This window comes from Pipistrellus kuhlii, unplaced genomic scaffold (assembly GCF_014108245.1).
Source record: "Pipistrellus kuhlii isolate mPipKuh1 unplaced genomic scaffold, mPipKuh1.p scaffold_m20_p_4, whole genome shotgun sequence".
NCBI lineage: Eukaryota > Metazoa > Chordata > Mammalia > Chiroptera > Vespertilionidae > Pipistrellus > Pipistrellus kuhlii.
In genome coordinates this window covers 63,242,972-63,263,835 of record NW_023425540.1, presented here as the reverse complement: position 1 = coordinate 63,263,835, position 20,864 = coordinate 63,242,972, and the positions used below count along the sequence as shown (strand labels likewise).

At 40.3% G+C, this 20,864-nt stretch overlaps 1 protein-coding gene and 1 pseudogene across 1 annotated transcript in view; one reads left to right on the top strand and one right to left on the bottom strand.

The window, feature by feature from the left end:
* HSD17B4 (hydroxysteroid 17-beta dehydrogenase 4) overlaps window positions 1–6,217 on the bottom strand; it is a 62,899-nt gene extending 56,682 nt beyond the window's left edge. The window contains exons 1-3 of the mRNA XM_036409753.2: window positions 6,035–6,217; window positions 4,560–4,613; window positions 285–392 (exon numbers count right to left, since the gene is read on the bottom strand). Coding sequence (XP_036265646.1) covers window positions 285–392; window positions 4,560–4,613; window positions 6,035–6,092 — 220 coding nt within the window. The 5' untranslated portion in view covers window positions 6,093–6,217. The remainder of the gene's footprint in view (window positions 1–284; window positions 393–4,559; window positions 4,614–6,034) is intronic.
* A 2,255-nt stretch (window positions 6,218–8,472) lies between these two features.
* Window positions 8,473–9,526, top strand: LOC118703660 (annotated as a pseudogene).
* Window positions 9,527–20,864: the final 11,338 nt, after the last annotated feature.

Genomic DNA, 20,864 nt, shown 5'->3' with positions numbered 1-20,864 from the left:
TTCTTATACATATCTACAATAATTTATTATGTCATGTGCTCATTAATAAAAAAAATTAAGCAATAGAATAAAAGGTAGACATGAAATAATTTACATCAAAAGGGTTAAAAATTCTCACATATGATAGAAAATATGTACCAAATAACTTTGTCTGACTTAGATAAAATCTAATTTCACAATTGCACTGGAATGCAGAGATGTTTGCTCAATGATCTTCAATGTGTGCAATAGCATTAGCTGAAGGAAACATTTTTAAAATAGCCTAATTCTCTCAAGTACCATACCATAGTTGGCCACTGCCTTTCCGCCTTTCCTTCTTATTTCTTCAACAACCTTATCAGCAGCTAAGGAGCCTTTACCAAGTCCCTTGATGTCCACTCCTAAATCATTCACTGCAATGTAAAAATAAACAAACATGCAATCATTTCTAGACCTTCAAAGAACTGAAGTATCAGTATTAAGTTATCAGTATATTTCTTCAGTCATCTGTCCAATTACATTCTTTCCCACCCTCATCTTACTAAACATACTATGAGGTACGTATTTTCAAAACATGACTCTCTTTTTGTTTGTAAATACAGACGTGAAAAAACAATAAAAATATTTAAACAGGTTTGTCATAAAATTTTAATTGTATAATGCTTTTGTTTTTTAAAAAAGAAAAAAAACATGAGCAAAAAAGAAATAATAGAAGAAAACTAAAGATCACTTTTAGATTAAACACACGATGACATTTATTTATTTCTGGGATTTTTCATTTAATAGTTTCGGTGTTTGACAGCATGTAACTGAAACTGTGGGAAGTAAAACCATGAAAAAAGGGGAACTAATGTACACTTAAAATTTTGTTAAGTGTTCTTACCATAGTTTAAAAAGAAAGGTTAAAAATACATTGTGAAATATCTTCTCTATGTGAAGAAAGCCTTTGTTTACAGAAATGGTGATAAAGAACAGTCATGATATTAAACTAGTAGAGGCAAGTTAATAAGTTTTCATATACATACTAAGCCATAATCTACAATGAAGCAAATAAAAAATCAAAATTACATAAAGAACTAATTTATACTATGTTTAATTTATACCATAACTCCGTCTTTATATCTTTAACTAATCACACTTACCACATAACATCTGCCTATATCCAATTACATAGATATAAATGTTAATTGAGCATTTATTATTTGCAAGAAAATCTACAGAAGAACAAGAGATGAATAAAAATAGTACATCTTAAAGCATTTATAATCTATGAATACAATAAAGCACAATAAATTTTAGCATAAAATAAAGGCCAACGTAACTAAATAATAAGGCCAGATAAAGTTAATTTACACAATAATTTAAGATAAACTTTATGAAATAGCATGCAAAAACTAACGAAAAGATACATAGATCAATGCCAAATATTTTTTAAAAAACAGAATTTAAGAAAAATACTTGGGACAAAAATTTAATGTGCATTGCAAAATGATCTGTAAGATTTCTTTGGAATATAATAAAAATATTAACCAGTTAACTGCCACATATTTTGAATTTAATTAAAAAAGGTCCGCCGCTTGCATCTATAGACACTTATGGTGTACAAATGGTTAAATAATAAATGGCATGATGGCATATACTAAATTTTAAAATATTTTAATATTAGTTGATGATTACCACATCTGGGAAAAAAGAAAATATTTTTTCTTCTGAAGAATGGCTTTGTTTTATTTGTTTTTTGTAGATTGGAATGAGAGTGGCAAGTGGGGTTGGTTGGAAAAGATAATACAGAGAAAAATCAAATGCCTATCAACACTTAAAATTAGCTAAATCAATGTGTTTTTAATTAACTTTTTTTAAGGGAATATGTTTTTCAAAATGTGGACTCAGACATATTTTTTCTAACAATATAGATTTATCATTCTTTTATCATGTAAAAAATAATAAAACCACAAACACAAAATAATTTTTTAAAAAGAGGTTTACATTATCCCTCAAGAGATTTTTTAAAACCAGTAGTAAGATTTAACACTAAATTCCTATTAATTGTTCATTCCACGCAAATGACAGAAAACAACCAGCAAAAAATATAAATGTTTTAAGACATGAAGCTAACAGTCTCTTTAAGAGCCCTTTTAACTAAGCAAGGGGAAGTTCAAAAGCAAATTGGCAAATACAATATTTAAATAAAGAATCATTCAATTGTGCAATGAAACACCACCCCCAAGTGGAAACTGGTCAAAGTGCAATGACACAAAAAAGCACTGAGACCAATAATGTGCAGTGAAACGGTATCAGAACAGATTTATTCAAGATAAGACTCTATATTTGAGAGCATTAAATTAGCACTCACCTCTTTCAGTCATCCACTATCACCAGAGCTAAATTACAGGGATTACAACCCTAACTAGAAAAGCTGGTTACATGCTGAAGAGTTTGGATAGAAACAATATTAAGATTTTTTGTGTGTGGGCAACTGTACACAAGAGAAATCTATCTATACTGTGTGACACTGTTACCACTTAAATTTATGGCTAAATTATTATAATAATTATTTTTTTTTAATGCCATTACCACCTTATACTGGTATGTGTCTACTTGGCATTTTCAAAGAACCATTATGTACACTGCTGCATTTGATCTCCGCACAGCTTTTTAGGATGTTAGCATGAAGAGTTGTTCCTCCTTTCAGGGTGAGGAAAGTTCAGGAAAGGTTAGGCAGCTTGCCCCAGACTCCAAGGCTTCATGAAATAGCAATATCCAGACCAGAACTCCGACACACTACAATGCCACTCTGCTCCTCTAATACTGTAAGCAAGTTTCTTTTATCCTGAAAAGAAGGTACTGTATTTTTCGGACCATAAGACGCACTTTTTTCCCCCCAGAAGTGGGGGGGAAAAGTCCCTGCGTCTTATGGTCCAAATATAGCCTACACATATACTTTTTAAAAAAAGTTTTTTTACTTGCCCGGCTCTGTGTGGTCTCTGTGTGCTTGCCCGGCTCTAAAATGGTTCTAAATGCTGCTGTTTACTTTACAGGGTTGATTATATGTGTTTATGACTGTGATGTTGGGTTTTAATGCACATAAAATATTTTAGGACACTATTTGTTTCAGAATCTTTTTTTCTTCATTTCCCTTTTCTAAAAACTGGTGCGTCTTATGGTCCGGAGCTTCTTATGGTCCGAAAAATACGGTAATTATTTCCACACACACAAAAAAGAAATCATATTTGTTTGGGGAAGCTATAGAGGAAATGATCAATCAGCCACCTCACTCAAACAAATAGCTTTAAAATATGTAGTAAAAATGATAAGATGATGATAGTGAAGGACAGTCTTTTCAATTGAAACCATCAAAATATCCCAAAATGTGATATATTTGTAAATTTTCATTTATGGTTACATGCTGAAGAGCTCTTCAGCATTTAGTATATGCTGAAGAGCCAACGTAACTAAATAATAAAATTTTTCACCAGGAAGCTTTTTACAACCGGTTATTAAATTTTTTATTGAATAGGTAGTTAGCTTGAGATTTATTATGAGGAGTAAGTTGGAAGGTGCTGCATTGAAGAGTCTCAAAAGGTGGGAGGTTTGTAATATAAATGGTGTGGACTGACCTGAGGTACTTGGTCATTGTGTGAACACAGGAGCAGATTTGTCTACATCCAAGTCTTTGTGGGGAATAACTGACTATGTGCTCAGTGCATCTTTTCTGCACTAAAATTGTTGGCTTTACAATCCCAGTTTTTCTATATCTTAGGTGGAGATAAATTTCTCCTCATTTGTTTATGGAGACATAATAAAAGAGTAAGCAAGCAACCAATTTTCTAAACAAAGAAAAGCTAAGCAGGGCATTAAATATATTATTTTCCCTCACTGGGGATATGTCACCAATGGTTATGGAAAGGACACAGAGACTGGGTTTTCTTGTTCAAGATCATAGCCCATGTCGGTTAATCCGATCTGCTTCTTGTGGCAAGGACATGTTTTGACACTGCATTTGGCTAGTGGGTGTATAGTTTAGGTCCTCTTTGCCAGATTTTCCTCACTATATTTCATGTCACGGCATAATGACACATATTGTTACCGTTTTTTTCTTTTTTTTATATTGCAGTTTATTTCTTGATATTTTTACTGTATTATTTTCACCCATTCTACTCAATTCTGTAAGTGTAAGGACTTTGTTTTATCTTCTGTATCTTCTGAAGGATCTAGAATATTGCTTTGGGCAAAGAAGGTACTTTTTCATTGGTTCTTTTATTGTTTGCAGAGGCTTTTTTTGTGGGGAGAAGGGGGCGCAGGGCTTGGTGTGTCTTTGAGATTGGTTGAATAAATTTCTATTTTCTTTTATGTTGTGACTGAGATAACATTTATAAACTTGTTTTATGAAAAGTTTACAGCAGTGTGTTTTTGTGGGGATCAGTTTTCCTATATCTGCGACCTTTGTTAAATTTTGATGAGGAGTTTTTAAGTTCTAAAAGGTAAACAGGGACAGTGATAAGTTTGACCTTGACACATTAGTGATATAAAGACAAACCAGCTACTGATTAAAAAGAAGAAAAAGAAAAATGTCTACTTACCAACAACTGATGCACCTCTTTCTGCAAAAGCCAGAGCATAGGCTCGGCCCAGTCCTAATCAAAAACAAAATAATCAAAAAGTTGAGCAAATGTTAGGGTAAGTTTTGATCCACTCAACTCAATCCCTATTTTAAAATAACCAGTGAGCAATTAATTATATTACAATGTCTTCCTTAGTACTCTCAACCTGTACCTCACCCTCTTCTACCTGCAGAGGTTAAAAGGCTTAAAACTGTATTTTCTACCTATCATTTCCTACCAGTCTACCTAGCTGCTAGAATGCCAGATGGGAACTGGATGCCACCATTAAATGCATTTGCAGGAAATCTGGAAAGTGGAACTGAGGCAGAAACCCCCTTATTGTGGCTTCTAGCAGCTGCCATTGGTTAAGGAGCTGACTTCTTGAAGCTTCCTAGGTATTAAGGAACCGTGGAGGTCGCAGCAACTTCTTAACTTAACCTAGCTCCCTAAATCTGGATGGTGGATTCCATGTTCCACATCCCTGGTATCCAAGGAGGCTGCGGCAGTCTGGCAGCCTCTCAGGCTGTGAATTCTGACGGACCTGCTCGCTATTGTTCCAGGAGTCATTCCAAGAGGAAACTGCCTAAAATACAAACGGCTTAAGTTACATCCTTCCCTGCCCCAAATATCTAGCGACTCTTCTATCCTGCCCTGGACTTTACTTAGACACAATCACCAAACACTTAATTAATTCTCAGTCAAGTAGTAATTAAATGTTTTTAGAATACAAAACCTACAGACGTTTTACGGGCATAAAATATCTCGGAAAAAGGATTTAAGAGGCTGACAATTAGTGCTCACATCCAGAGCTGGGCAGGGCGGGACTGCTCAGGATTTCATCACGAATACTCAGAATGGTGCACAACTTAAAACTCCTGAAGTTTATTGCTAGAACTTCCCACTTAACAATTTTTTGGGGGTCAACGGTAACTGAAGACTGACTTGATAAGTATGCAAACTTAACGAGAGGACTCTCCAGAATAAAAATCAGCGCCGACCGCCATCGGACAGAGTTTGGAAAGAGACGCTAAGGGAGGCACTTTTCAGAGGTAAAGAACTGACCCCCAGCCGCTTTACGCAACTTTGAGTGAGGCCTGGAGTCTGAAGGCAGGAAGAGTCGCCCCCGATGCGCGGAGAGGGGCTCCGTGGGGACTTTCACCTCGTCCCGCGGCCCCGCCCCGCGCCCTCCCGCGCAGCCCTCGGGCCCACGGGCGGCTGCACAGGGAGGATCGGGCTGCACCTGACCGTGCGGGTAGGTGTTCGTGGCTCCCCACGCACGGCCACCGGCCCCACCTCTCCCTCCACAACAGACTCGGTGTCCCGACAACAGCAGTTCCACGTCCTCACACCCTATCCCACCGCGTCCAGCCCCTCCTGCCTCTCCCCCTTTCCCCCCTCCCCCCTCCCCCCCCCCACCCCCGCTCCCCACGCCGCGAACCCCGGGGCGTGCTCACCTCCCCCCGCGCCTGTGACCACAACCACCTGCCCGTCGAATCTCAGTGTCGAGGCCATGAGTCCTACAGGACACACACAGACACACTAGCTGAACCCTCTGGAGCTCAGACGGCAGGGGACAGGGAAGAGTCCGGCAAAGAGGAGGCGGGCGCGAGTGACCTGCCAGTTTCTGGGAAGGAGACGGACGCCGTAGTTTTCCAAGTGCGCCTGCGCGGAGACCCTTGGCCCTCTGGGAAATGTAGTCCAGCGTGCCTCCAGCAGGGAGGTGGCGGGGAGAGCAGGCCAAAGAGGCTTGGTTGAAAGCCCATTTCTGTTGCACCAGTTAGCAATAGAAGCTGCTGGAACTTTTGTGGTAAAGTAGCTGACTTGGCACCTTGCGTTTATCCTTTCACCCATTGTTTTGCCGTACACTCGACAAACGTTTTCTGGATTTAGGAGCTAGCCTAGAGATACAGGACGCAGCCCCTATCCTCAAGTAGCTTTCAAAATAGCCCCTAAGAAGGAATGGCACCCTTACCTATGAGTAAAGATGTCTCAGAATAATGTAATCTCTGAACCTTCTGCATAAAGTTCATCTGGGAACTGTCAAAAATGCGTAGTCGTGGACCCCCCACGCTGATCCCCCAAAATAGAATATCGGGACCAAAAAAAAAAAAAAGTAAACAAGTGACCCTAAATGACTTTTAGTTTTGTATGTTGATAACAGTCCTATTATGTAATTCAGTCAACATTTATTAAGCACAAATTTCAGAGAAAAAGTAAGGTAATCCGGAGTTACCCAATGCCAAATATAAACCTTCAATAACAGGGTAAGACTTGTGGTAAATATTGTATGTACAAGTGAGCTAATGGTGCCAAAATAAACGGACCCTATCCCTGTTGGGGATAAAGGGTGAAACTTGCCAAAGGAGCTGACGCAAAAAGTACTTTCAGAAGTGAATATGCAAAAACAAACAAGCAAAAAAAACAGAACATTACAGGCAATGAAAATACTAGCTAGATTGGGGGGCAAGGGAGAAGGTAAGGTCGCAGAAATAAGCAGTCTGTCAAATCACATTTAGATGTTTTAATTTAGTGCTAAGAATTGAAGCAGCATTACTCCGGAGAATACATTTATATCATGAAAACATCGCTTTGCTCTATTGATTGGAGGATTGATTGGAGGTTGACAAGGAGAACTGACAGAAGACACCTACTGGGAAAAATCATGGAGGTCAGAAGTAAGTCAGAGGAAATGTTGAAGAGGGAAAATGTTAAGATATTTTTGGAAATGGAGTGAAGTCTTTGTGATTAATTGGATGCGGATGTGAGGGAGGAACAACTAAAACAACTCCCATATTTCTGGCTATAGAATCTAGGCTATGGTGGCAGTCATCAGAAAAGGAATAGGGGGCCGAAGCCGGTTTGGCTCAGTGGTAGAGTGTCGGTCTGCAAACTGGAGGGTCCCAGGTTCGATTCCAGTCAAGGGCATGTACATTGGTTGTGGGCACACCCCCAGTAGGAGGTGTGCAGGAGGCAGCTGGTCGATGTTTCTCATCGACGTTTCTAGCTCTCTTTCTCTATCCCTTCCTCTCTGTAAAAAAAATCAATAAAATATATTTAAAAAAGAAAAGAAAAGAAAAGAAAAGAAAAGAAAAGAAAAGAAAAGAAAAGAAAAGAAAAGGAATAGGGGGAGAAGAGCAGCTTTTAGGGGGAACATGCCTGTGACTTGGGACAAACTGCAGTTGGGAAGTGAAGGGAAGCTATGGCTGCAGATGCCTAGCAGACATCTGTGGTTTTTAGAGCTCAGAGATTTTGTTGTTGTTGTTTTAATATAATTTTATTGACTTTAGAAAGGAAGGGAGACGGAGAGATAGAAATATCTCTATGAGAGAGAATCACTGATTGGTGCCTGCATGCCCCCTGACTGGGTATCAAACCATGACCTCCTGGTTCATAGGTCGATGCTCAACCAATGAGCCACACCAGCGGGGCTCTGAGAGTTTGATTTCAGTGTTCAGGCACAGCAAGAGAAGTCTCTCTGTAACTCAAGACTAGCTCTCCAAAGAGCAGCCCTTTGGCTTAAAGCTGGCCCTAAAGCAGCAACTTGCTGTCATAACCATTTGTGCACATCTGCCTTCTGACATTTGACCCCTGAATTCCAGTGCTTATGGAAACCCCAGGAGGCTAACTCTGAGGGCACTAGGCCCAAAGATAAGAAAGCCCTTGTGATATGAAAGAGGTAACTCCCAAAGCTTTGGGTCAAGTGCCTCCTCCAACCAATGGGGTGGGTTGCCTGGAGACAGAGCCCTCCTCTTAGTCCCATGCTGGCACTAGTTCTGCTGCCACCACACAGGCTGCTCTGTGAAAAGGAGCGTCTACCCTTGGCTCAGACCAGTGATGACCTTCTTTGCATACTGGCCACGAGGAAGGCCCGGAGGTCCAGTCCAAGGGCATTATGAATCCAGGCTTGGATCAAAATGCAAAAGTGAGCCAGAGCACGGCCATGTGGGAATTCTAGGTCCAAGGGTAAGCCTGTGTGACAGCTTGGCAGACTTTGGCCGCCACACCCCTAATTCCTGCAGAGAAAGCTGGAGTAGCCAGGCAATGCAGCAGAGCCCAATTTCCACAAAGTAGATCCCAGGAGATGCCCTAGTGAACTGTGCCCTGGGCCCTTCCTCTAAGCCCCACCTGGTGCAAGTGCCCAGATATCCCTGTCAGGTATCTGTTTTGATTTTGTGTTGTAATATTTCCTCTTTAACCCAATGATCCTGTTCTCATGTTTAAAAAAGTAATTAGAAAACAAAAGGGGGGATCCGTCTAGGACTGACTTGTTTGGTGTGTGCAACAGAAAATATTTTGCTTCCGGAGAACAACAGAAGAATAGGTTTATATGCGTTACGCTTATTAATTTGTACAGTTCTTCAGTGTCTGCAGCGTCACCCTTTATGCCAGAAAATTGGGGGGCCCTATGAGGGGAGGGGGAATAAAACAAGAAGAAAGTGGAGGAGGTGTTAGAAGAAGAGGAAGAGGAATGTGAGGTGGACAAAGTTCTCTATCGTCTAGTGGTGAAGGGCAAAGTGGAGAACCTCCTCAAGTGGAAGGGGTGCTCAGATGAGGACAGCACGTGGGAGCCAGGAGAGAACTTGGATTGCCCCAACCTCATTGCTGAGTTTTTACTGTCACAGGAAAAAGCACAGGAGACAGATAGATCAGAAGGAGGCTATCTATCGCAAAGCTAACTCTGATTCTAAAGATAAGAGAGAGAACAGCAAACAGAGAAGAAGAAAGAAGAGCCAGAAAAGCCTCAAGGCTTTCCCTGGGGTTTGGAGCCTGAGCGGATCATTGAAACTATAGATTCCAGTAGAGAGCTCATGTTCCTGATAAGATGGAAAAACTCTGATGAGGCTGAGCTGGTTCCAGTCAAGAAGCCAATGTCAAGTGCCCCCAGGTTGTCATATCATTTTATGAGGAAAGGTTGGCGTGGCTATTCCTGAGAGGATGATGATAAAAAAAAAAAAAAAAAAAAAAAAAAAAAAAAAAAAAAGACAAGATTCAACCCTTTTGAGCACCAGCCCCTGTCACATCTGACTGTGAGTTTCAAGTGGAGAGGGGAAGGAGTTCTACTTGCCTTTTTTTTTTTTTTAATATACTTTATTGGTTTTTTACAGATGAAGGGAGAGGAATAGAGAGTTAAAAACATCGATAAGAGAGAAACATTGATCAGCTGCCTCCTGCACATCTCCTACTAGGGATGCACCCGCAACCAAGGAACATGCCCTTGACCGGAATCGAACCCAAAACCTTCAGTCCACAGGCCAACCTTCTATCCACTGAGCCAAACCAGTCAGGGGTCTACTCGTCTTGATGCCATAGAAGTGGCTTGAGAAGATGTCCCTTAAAGAGCGAGTATAGTGCTGTGCCCTGCAGCAGCCCTAGTGCTTTAAAGCTATTCCATGCTGTATAGTTTGCACAACCATCCACGTAGAGGGGAAGGAGGATAAGTGTTTCAGGGCAATTCATTCTGCACTTTGCTGAGAAAAGCAAAGGGCCTCCTATGAAGGGCAAAACTTGCAGAATGGGTATGAGTGAGAGCAAAAAGATACTGTAGATCTTCAAAGAGCATCTCCACAACCCACAGCCTTCTTCCCTAGTGTTAACTGCATTTTGTAACATGTGTGTAGTTTTTGGCTATTACTGCTGTATTATTTGGGGGTGGGAGGGATGGGGTAGGAAGGGAGATGAGTAGGATTGTTTTTATTAAAATTTGGGACCTGGTTAGGGAAATGGTGAAACAATGAAAAGAAGAAACTACTAATGATTTGGTTTTGTGTCCAGAATATTTTCTTTTTTTAAAATGTAATTGGCAATCTAACTGAGGACTCTTGAGAGACTGTTTAAAAGCTGTGAGAGCCTGAAATTTACAGGCCAATGTGTTCCCCGCCTGAGATTAATTCTGTTCCCAGCAAAGGACTAAGCCAGTTGATAAGTTACCAAAGCTGCCATGTACCGTAGGAGGACGGAAATGAGTTGAGAAGGGGAAGTCTTTTATTGGAGCACATATATAGGCAGATCATTCTTAGAGGTACTAATCCTTGAAATTGACAACACCCTTTCTTTTCTAATTATGAAGCTGTAGATATTAGCTTGTCCATCCAAGCTCCTGGCGGAGGTATTTGGGGGGAGGTGAAGAGATTGGTATAGGAGGTGTGATAATAAAGAGAAGGGCCCATGTTTTTAGGATGGAAAAACTCTTGGAGCCTGTCTGTTTTTTGAACTTTGAACCCTGAAACCATTTTGAACTTTGAACCCTGAAAACAGAGTTCAATCACTGACAGCACAATTTCATTGAATCACTTCAAGAGTTGGATTATTTCAGAAGCCCTGGTCTCAAAGGAGAAGATTAATCTTTCACTTTCATACTGGGTCAGTGGTTCACTTTAAGACACAAAACAAAACTTTTTTTTTTTTAATCCCAAGAATTAATACCCAAAATGCTAGCTTGACTTATAAAATCTGTCAGTTCTTGACATCATCCAGGCCTACATCTAGAACTTCAATGTAAAATCCTTTTAGGCATGTGTTAGATTTCTGTGAAAACTTTGTTTAAATGTAAACTTCATACACTTTCAGTTATTGTTTTAATAAAACTATAGAATTATATATATATATATATAAAAAATAAAGAGGGGGGAGCAGTGTGTATCCATATTTTCAAGATTAACCCAGTTGTAACCTACAGGGAGGTGTCCAACCACAGACCTACAAGGGGAGTGAGAATTAAGGCTTCATCAGCCATTTCTGGAAGCCAATATTACACTTCTCAGACTCACATCGGGGGCCTGGCTAACCCCAGACCAAAGCCAACAAGTGCCTGGAAAGTGCCCAAATAAATCTACCGTAAGTATGAATGAGAGGCAGTACAGATTTAGGTCATGGAAGTACAGTGAGGAATGTAATTTAAAACACTTACAGAAAGTGTTCCTATACAGTAGAAATATAGATTATTTTCTCTAAAGGTTTCATCTTGCTCTCAAGTTCTCCTTCTTGTGGGAGGAGAGACAGAAAGGAAACTTAAATTTGTCAGTTAAAAATAATTCAGTCCGTTTGGGGTAAGTGCTATCTTTCAGAATTTCTCCCTCCTTCCTCTCCTAGCCCATATGTCACCTTACCATAGAGGAAGGGTTGGCAAAGGTAGGTGTGGTCCATGCTGGCCTCTGCTTCTCCCCCCACCTACTGATAAAGTATGTAGCAGATAAAATGCGTGGTTTATTTTCTCAGCATCATAGAAGGGGTCTCAATGCTCCTCAATCCACCAGCACTGGGGCCCAACTCAAATCTATCTAGCCACTGACTCATATTTACATCAGTGTGTTGGTTTAGTTATTCCAAGAATCTGTTGTGCATTATATCTTATCCTATAAACTATTTTAGCAATTTCTACATTAAACATATTTCAAAATAAAAATTTATTCAAATAAAATAATTATGCCAGCCAGGAGCTAAGGGAGGCAGACATGGGACCTTCAGCGTGCTCATCACATTCAGGGGTCCTCAAACTTTTTAAAGTGGGGGCCAAATCATGGTCCCTCAGAGAGCTGGAGGGCCGGACTATATGAACTACTAATTCCTACTGTAACACCTCGGCTGCGCTCACTGCCCAAAAAACCTGGCGGGCCGGATCAGACTCCTCTGCGGGCCGCATGTGGCCCGTGGGCCGTAGTTTGAAGACGCCTGAGTCATAGACTAACAACAAGGCTATTGGCATTCTGCTGTGGTCACCCTACGATGGTTCAAGGTCACTTGCTTGGCAGTGTCTTCTCAGAGTCCAAATCTATCTGGTGCTTCTGTCCTTTTCACTGACCCAATTCTTCAAGCCCAGACCAGGAAGAGGACAAGAAGTGTTGGGGCCCCAAAGAATCCAGGCCAACCATAGCCCTTATTATCTACCCTCCTAACCCTTTCTATTGCCTTCCCGGTAAGAATTCTGTTTAATCTTTCCTGCTGGTTAGAAATCCACCTAAGTTTGTCTTCTCTGCTTTGACCTTGTGGGTGTTTCTTTTCTAAGGGGTCATGCTTCTAAGGGAGAAACCTAGCTAAAGCCCTGATGCTGGGAAAACATGGAAGGATATTACAATGAAATAATATTCTTCTCTTTTTTTGTTTCTCAGTCTCTGAACACAAGGAACACAGTACCTCTATCTTAACCTAAGAGGGTGAAATGCCAGATACCTTTCTGCCTCCCTTGCATCTAGGCATAGCACATGACCTAAGTTCTATCTGTCAAGGCAGAATGACCAACTATATCAAATCCACTCTGGTGATAAATGGAAGTAGTGGGAATGGGCAACATTCAATGGCAGTAATGTCAGAGGCACAAATCGCAGTGTCCAGGGTCCAGCTGCAAGGATCATGGTATCCTCATCAGACAGACTGGGCATGATTGGGCATGGTTCCTGACCACAGTGGCTCTGAACCTCACTTCCTGAAAGTTCTGTCTGCTGTCACTGAGCTGCAGCTGACTGGAGATTGCAGCTGCATCTAGGGCTAATGTAGCACTAGTAAACCACAGAAGCCAAGTTTAATAAAACAAACAAGAAAAGCACAGATTCCTTTGGGAACCAACACAGATCTCCCAGGGCCTCATACATCATGTCAAGATCAGGTCTTGGATGGAGATAGACATTTCTTTCCAGGGGTCACAAAAGCTCTCTAGGGGAGCCTATACTGCAAGGGCAGCTGTACTTAGCATGAACTTCAGACCCATTATTAGCACCTCTAGAATAGAGCACTTTAATCTTGGCTTTTTCTCAAGCTCAGCTTAGTAGGTAAAAATCTAGTTAATTTTTTACTAAACTTTTTCTCCTTTATCTTGTTTCTTAGCCTTGGATAGATGGCCAGGTTGGACCTTATGCAGAAAAAAAAAAAAAAAAAAAGTAGTACATACTTTTCTTTTAATTATGTGTGTGTGTGTGTAATTAGAGAGAGGAAGGGAAGGAGAGAGAGAGAGACATTGATGTGAGAGAAAAACATTGATCTGTGTTGTGTTCTGACAGGGAATCCAACCACAACTTTTTAGTGTACAGGATGACACTCCACCTGAGACACCCAGCCAGGGATGGGTATATTTCTTAATACCTAACATAAAGGATTTCCTAATAATCTGTTCTTGATTTTGAGCTTAATGATTTATTATAAGAAAACATATTTTGATTTTTATTCTTTTTTAATATATTGAGATTATGATCAATTTTAGCAAAGAATCCAATTGTACTTAAAAAGAATGTGTAATTTTCATTTTAGGGCTCAGTGTTATATGGCCATTAAGTTAAATTTGCAGATCGTATTATTCAAGCCTTTTACTAGTATATCCTTACTGATATTTTGTCTGTTTGTCCTATCAGCTACTGAGATAAATATGTATAAAATGTCCCACTTGATTCTGACCGCAGTGGCTCTGAAAGTTCTGTCCTGAAAGTTCTTTCTGTAGAGAAAGGCCTAATTATTCAACATAAATTAGTGCAAGGAGAAGTTCTAGAAAGTCATGTAAGTTACTTTTACCTTGTCATTAAAGTGACACAGGAGTTTTGATCCCATCTCATTCCCTTTCTATCCTTGCAGATTTGCATGAATTATTTAACTACTCTAATCTTCTCTTTAAAAATATCATGTTAAGGGCCTCATAAATATTAAGTACTTAGTACATTAATTTTCTTCATTTTATGAAGAGGAATTGATAGTTTAGAACAGAACAGTGATTATGATTGTATTCTCATAGATGGTTGGTATATTTAAGCTTAACTGTTCATAGAATATCTAGTGTGAACAACAGGTGTAAGCACTTATCATCTAGTTGTTATTATTTTATATATATATATATATATATATATATATATATATATATATTTTTTTTACAGAGAGGAAGAGAGAGGGAGAGTTAGAAACATCAATGGGAGAGAATCATCGATCAGCTGTCTCTTGTACCACCCCCACCGGGGATGTGCCCACAACCAAGGTACATGCCCTTGACCGGAATTGAACCCGAGACCTTTCAGTCCAGAGGCCGACGCTCTATCCATTGGGCCAAACTGGTCTCAGCTATTATTTTTTATTTCTTTATTGATTTCAGAGAGGGAGAGAGAAGGAGAAAGAGATAGAAACATCAATTATGAGAGAGAATCTTTTATCGGCTGCCTCCTGCACACCTCCTACTGGAGATTAAGCCCACAATCCAGACATACGCCTTTGGCTGGAATTGAATCTGAGACCCTTCAGTCCGCAGGCTGGTACTCTATCCATTGAGACAAGCCAGCCAGGGCTAGTTATTATTATTAAAGAATCTCTTTAAAATTTGTATTATGAGAGGTACTTAACAGGTATCTAAGCTATCTATTGTTACATAGCATATTACTACAAAACCTAAACAGTTTACAATCATATTTATCACCTCAGTTTCTATGGGGTGGAATCTGGGCATGATTTATCTTAGTTCCTTAAACTCAGAGTCTCTTGAGATGTGTCTTACAAGACTGTGATCAAGATGTCCATTGTGGCTGCAGTCATCTCAAGGTTTATTTGGGGAGTATCCACTGGCCTTAGTCAGCTGCTGGCTGCGGACATCATGGGTGCCACATGGGCTTCTACATAAAGCTACTCACAACATGGCAAATGGGAGAGCAAAATAAAGCACCTAAGCTAACAGCCATAGTCTTAATATATATATATATATATATGAGCAGTTTTAGGTTTACAGCAAAATTAAGCAGAAAACAGAGTTCTCATATATTTTGCCCCCACACATGTACAACCTCCCACATCACTAACATGCCCTCATCTGGAGTTCATTTATTACAATTGATGAACCTACACTGACATATCATTATCACTCAAAGGCCATAGTTTATATTAGGGTTCCCTCTATAAAATTGTCAAAACTCTCTGGGTTTTGCCGAAACCGGTTTGGCTCAGTGGATAGAGCGTCAGCCTGTGGACTGAAAGGTCCAGGGTTTGATTCCGGTCAAGGGCATGTACCTTGGTTGCGGGCACATCCCCAGTAGGGGGTGTGCAAGAGGCAGCTGATCGATGATTCTCTCTCATCGATGTTTCTAACTCTCTATCCCTATCTCTTCCTCTCTAAAGAAATCAATAAAATATATTTAAAAAAAACACCTCTCTGGGTTTTGACAATTTTATAATAACATCTATCCACTATTGTAGTATCTTCCTATATAATAAAAGTCTAATATGCTAAGTGTCCAGTTGTTAGTTATCCATTCAACCAATCAAAGCATAATATGCTAAAGATATGCTAAGACTGCTCAACTGCTCACTATGACATGTACTGACCACCAGGGGCTAGATGCTCCAACTGGTAGGTTAGCTTGCTGCTGAGGTCTGGTGGATCTGGACTGAGCAAGATGGGCCAGACATGCCCTGGAGCCCTCCCGCAGACCCTCCCCGGTTGGCCAACCTCCAGTGTCCTTCCCCAGCCCCGACTGATGGTGCACTGCTGAGGTCCCTCAGCCTGGTAGGTGACCTCTCGCAATCTGGGACCCCTCAGGGGATGTTGGCCCGATCCCACAGGATAGGCTGAGGGACCCACAAATTCATGCACCAGGTCTCTAGTAAAGAATAATTTCACTGCCTTAAAAATCTTCTTCCTCCCACTGACACCTACCAACCATTGTTCTTTTTATTGTCTCTATAGTTTTGTATTTTCTAGCATATTATATAGTAGAAATCATACAGTATGCGTGACTTTTTACAAATCAGCTTTTCTCACTTAATAATACACATTTAAGTTTTTTCCATGTCTTTTCATGGCTTGATAGCTCACTTCTTTTTGGCACTAAATAATATTCCATTGTCTGGATGTAGCAGAGTTTGTGTATCCATTTACTTACTGAAGGACACCTCAGTTGCTTCCAAATTTTGTCAGGCCATAGTCTTTTTGTAACCTAATCTTGGAAGTAACTTCCCATTCCTCCTGCTGCATTCAGTTCATTGGAAGCAAGTCAAAAAGTCCACCTCACACTCAAAGGGGAGAGATTGCATGAGGACATGGATACCTCCTTGGCATTCCCTGGGAATACCCTGGGAGAAGGCTGTCTTAGAAGTTGCCTACCACAACAGGGGAGGCAAATGTTTGCAGCTACCTTGGCTATGCCCACACAACCAGCCAGTTAAAGAATGCCCGTTATATGCCTGTGTCTGGGAAGAATCCACTCTTGTCTGATGTAACATAACTATCCAAAGTTCTAAAAACTGCTGAGCAGCCAAATGGGTGCACTTGACCCTCATGAGAACAATCCTAAGTCAATGCACAGCACTTTAAAATTTGCTGCCAACTCATTTTTCTAGAAAAACAGAATCTATTTCTAGCAAATTGTCTTGGACAGCTGCCCATCCCATTCAGGTTCTTATAAAAGGGACATCCCAGTTACTCTATGTAATTTGTTCCACTCCTCTGCAGAGAAGAGTATATAATAGAGAATAAAACACCCACTAAATAAAATATTTTCAGTGTTATTGCATATGTCATATATATAGTAAAATATAACATATAGACTCTATATATTTTTATTTTTTAGAGGAAATTTCTATTATTTTTCCTCAGCTGGAATGGAGTGGTGAAAACCGAGTGCCTTCTTTCCTCTTCAGATTATAAAATCCCCATACTAGTCTAACATTTGGTGGGGAAAGCGTTTGTGAACCCATCTCTTGGAGAGAACAGTGGATTAACGTGCTTGTACACAGCTTTTCTCAGGTGGATTCATTATTAATTCTCTGAAAGATATGTCAAATTTATACATAGCTCCTCAATGCATCTTTGCCTTATTGGATTGTTATATCCAATCTAAATATGTTCTCACACTAAACATTGGTGATTTGTGTCTTAGGCAGGAACTAAAAGTTGGTACAATAGTTAGAAAACAGTGACATCACCACAAGAGGGAGTAGAGAGCCACAGAAATACTCCATTTAATGTTTTTAAAGCTACTTTTCAGCTGTTCTGGAGAAAACAAAACTTGTGCTGTTTCTATCTTCCCCATCCCTTTTCCCCTTTGAATAATCTAGAAACTTTTTTTTCTTTTTTTTTTCTTTTTTTTGCCAAAGGCAGGTCCAATATCTACAGATTTCTGTAGGATGAGGGAAATATATCTGGGAGCAGATTATTTCTCCTCCTGCTGTACCAAGCTGACTCCTCCAAAAGAAAAACCCCAGGATTGATTCACAAAGAAGTGGGTTCCTGTCTCATTGCTGAAGGCACCCTGCAGTGCCTGTCTCTGATTTCTGATTTGCCACCAGAGGCCGAGTACAGTTGACCTTTGAGCACCAAGATTTGAACTGCGTAGGTCCATTTATATGTGGATTTTTTCTATAAATACTGTAAATGTATTTTTTTTTTTTAAGAGAGAGAGAGAAACATCAACCTGTTGCTCCACTTGGTTTTTATGCATTCCTTGGTTCATTCCTGGATGTGTCCTGACAGGGGATTGAACCTGCAACCTTGTTGTATTGGGAGGATGCTCTAACCAACTGAGATACCCAGTCAAGGCTGGTTTTCTTAGCATTTTCTTTTCTCTAATTTACTTTACTTTAAGAATACAGTATATGCTCTAGCCAGTTTTTCTCAGTGGTTAGAGGGTCAGTCCTTGGACTGAAGGGTCTCGGGTTTGATTCAGGTCAAGGACACAAACCTCATTTGTAGGCTGGATCCCTGACACTGGTCAAAGCACATGAGGAGGCAACCAATCCATGTATCTCTCTCACATCGATGTTTCTCTCTTTCTCTGTGTCTCTCCCTTTCCCTCAACTCTCTCTAAAAATCAATGGAAAAAATATCCCCAGGTGAGGATTAACAACAAAAAATATAGCGCATAATACATATAGTATACAAAATGTGTCTTTTTATTTTTATTGATTTCAGGGAAGACGGGAGAGGGAGAAGTCACTATATCAAGGTGTATCTCAGAAGTCTCAGCAAGAAGTGTGGAGTCCAGTGGCTTGTCATTATCCCTTTCTGCAGTCAGGGGGTTTGAAGCTGTGGTTTGTGCAGACCTGGATCACATGCCACCGCTAGAGCTGGGGTGAAGTTAGCTCCACCTGCACTGAGATAACTAGAAGAGGAGATTCCCAGTGAATGTGGGACTATTAGAAATATAATAGAGTTAAGTGCTGAAACCAGTTTGGCTCAGTGGATAGAGCGTCGGCCTGTGGACTGAAAGGTCCCAGGTTCGATTTAGGTCAAGGGCATGTACCGGGCACATTCCCAGAAAGGGGTGTGCAAGAGGCAGCTGATTGATGGTTCTCTCTCATCAGTGTTTCTGACTCTCTATCCCTCTCTCTTCCTCTCTGTGAAAAATCAATAAAATATATTTTAAAAAAAAAGAAAAAAAGAAAAAAGAAAGAAATAGAGTTAAGTGAATTCTGGGCAGCCAAGAAGCAACATATGTCCACTTCAACTACTTTTCAGTCCTTCCCTCTCCGTAGTTTCCAACACAATCTCCTTTGCCTTCCATTTGGATGACTTAATACAGTGCAAATAAGGCCCGTGGTGTCGTGCACTGTTGGCTCTATTAGCAACCACACACTGATCATTGCTGTATGATGAGGATCATTAAAATCCATTTCCTTGGTACAGTCATGTGTCGCCTAATGACAGGAATATGGTCTAAGAAATGTATCATTAGGCGACTTTGTCATTGTGCTAAAATCATAGAGTGCACTTACACAAACTTACTTCACACCTAGTCCACTGGGTAGAGCTTACTGCTCCTAGGCTACAAACCGGTATGGCATGCTGCGGTACTGAATGCTGCAGGCAACTATAACACAGAGAGAAGCATCTGTGTATCTGAGCATACCTAAACACAGAAAAGGTACAGTGAAATATGGCATAAGAGATAGAAATGCTATACCAGTAAAGGGCCCTTACCATGAATGGAGCTTGCAGGACTGGGAGTGGCTCTGGGTGAGTGGGGAGTGACTGAGAAGGCCAGGACATGATTGTGCACTACCACAGACTTTATAGACACTGCACACTTGGGCTACACTACTTGTATTTATTCATTTTTCTTCCTTCAATAATGAATGAAACTTAGTTTACTGTGACATTTTCACTTCGCAAACTTTAATTTAAAAAAAATTTTAGACTTTTAAAATAGCAGATTAAAACACATACATTGCACAGCTATACAAAAATATTTTCTTTTTCTTTTTTTTTAATATGTTTTATTGATTTTTTACAGAGAGGAAAGGAGAAGGATAGAGAGTTAGAAACATCGATGAGAGAGTCATCGATCAGCTGCCTCTTGCACACCCCCTACTGGGGATATGCCCACACCAAGGCACATGCCCTTGACCTGAATCAAACCCGAGACCCTTCAGTCCCCAAGCCGACGCTCTATCCATTGAGCCGAATTCGGCAAAATATTTTTTTATTTACCTATTCTATAAACCTTTTTCTATTATTTTTTTTTATTTTATTTTTTAAAGTTTTAGTTGTTGTTGTTAAAAACTAGTCACAGCTGAAACTGGTTTGGCTCAGTGGATGGAGCCTGCGGACTGGAAGGTCCCAGGTTCAATTCCAGTCAAGGGCATGTACCTTGGTTGTGGGCACATCCCCAGTAGGGGGTGTGTAGGAGGCAGCTGATGGATGTTTCTCTCCCACTGATGTTTCTACCTCTCTATCCCTCTCTCTTCCTCTCTCTCTCTCTCAAAAAAAAAAAATCAATAATATATATATTTAAAAACAAACAAACAAACAAAAAAAACTAAGTCACAAACACCAACTTTAGCCTAAGCCTACACAGGGGCAGCATCATCGAAAGCACCACCTTCCATCTCCACATCTCACCCCATTGGAATGTCTCCAGAGGCAACAATGCATGGAGCTGTCATCTCATGTGATGACAATGCCCCTGAGGTAACGTACCATTCACACTCCTCTCAGTGACATTACAACAGCTACGATGTCACTAGGCAACAGAAAATTTTTCTGCTCCATTATAACCTTATGAGACCATCATCAAATATGTGGTACATTCTTAACAGAAATATTATTATGTGGCACATGACTATACTGTTTCAGTCTCTACTCATGTCTTTCATTAATTTCTATTGCCCCAAGTCACACACACACACACACACACACACACACACACACCCCACAGGGAGCTAAGCCAAGCTAATGGCAACATCTGACAACAACCATAAAAACCTGATGAGAAAACCATCATGGTGACAGGGGAAATGTCAAGGATGGTCCGGGTGGCGTAAGGTGTTCATTACCATTTTCAAATTGACCTCAGAACATGGCATGCTATCAATACAAAATTCACATAAAAT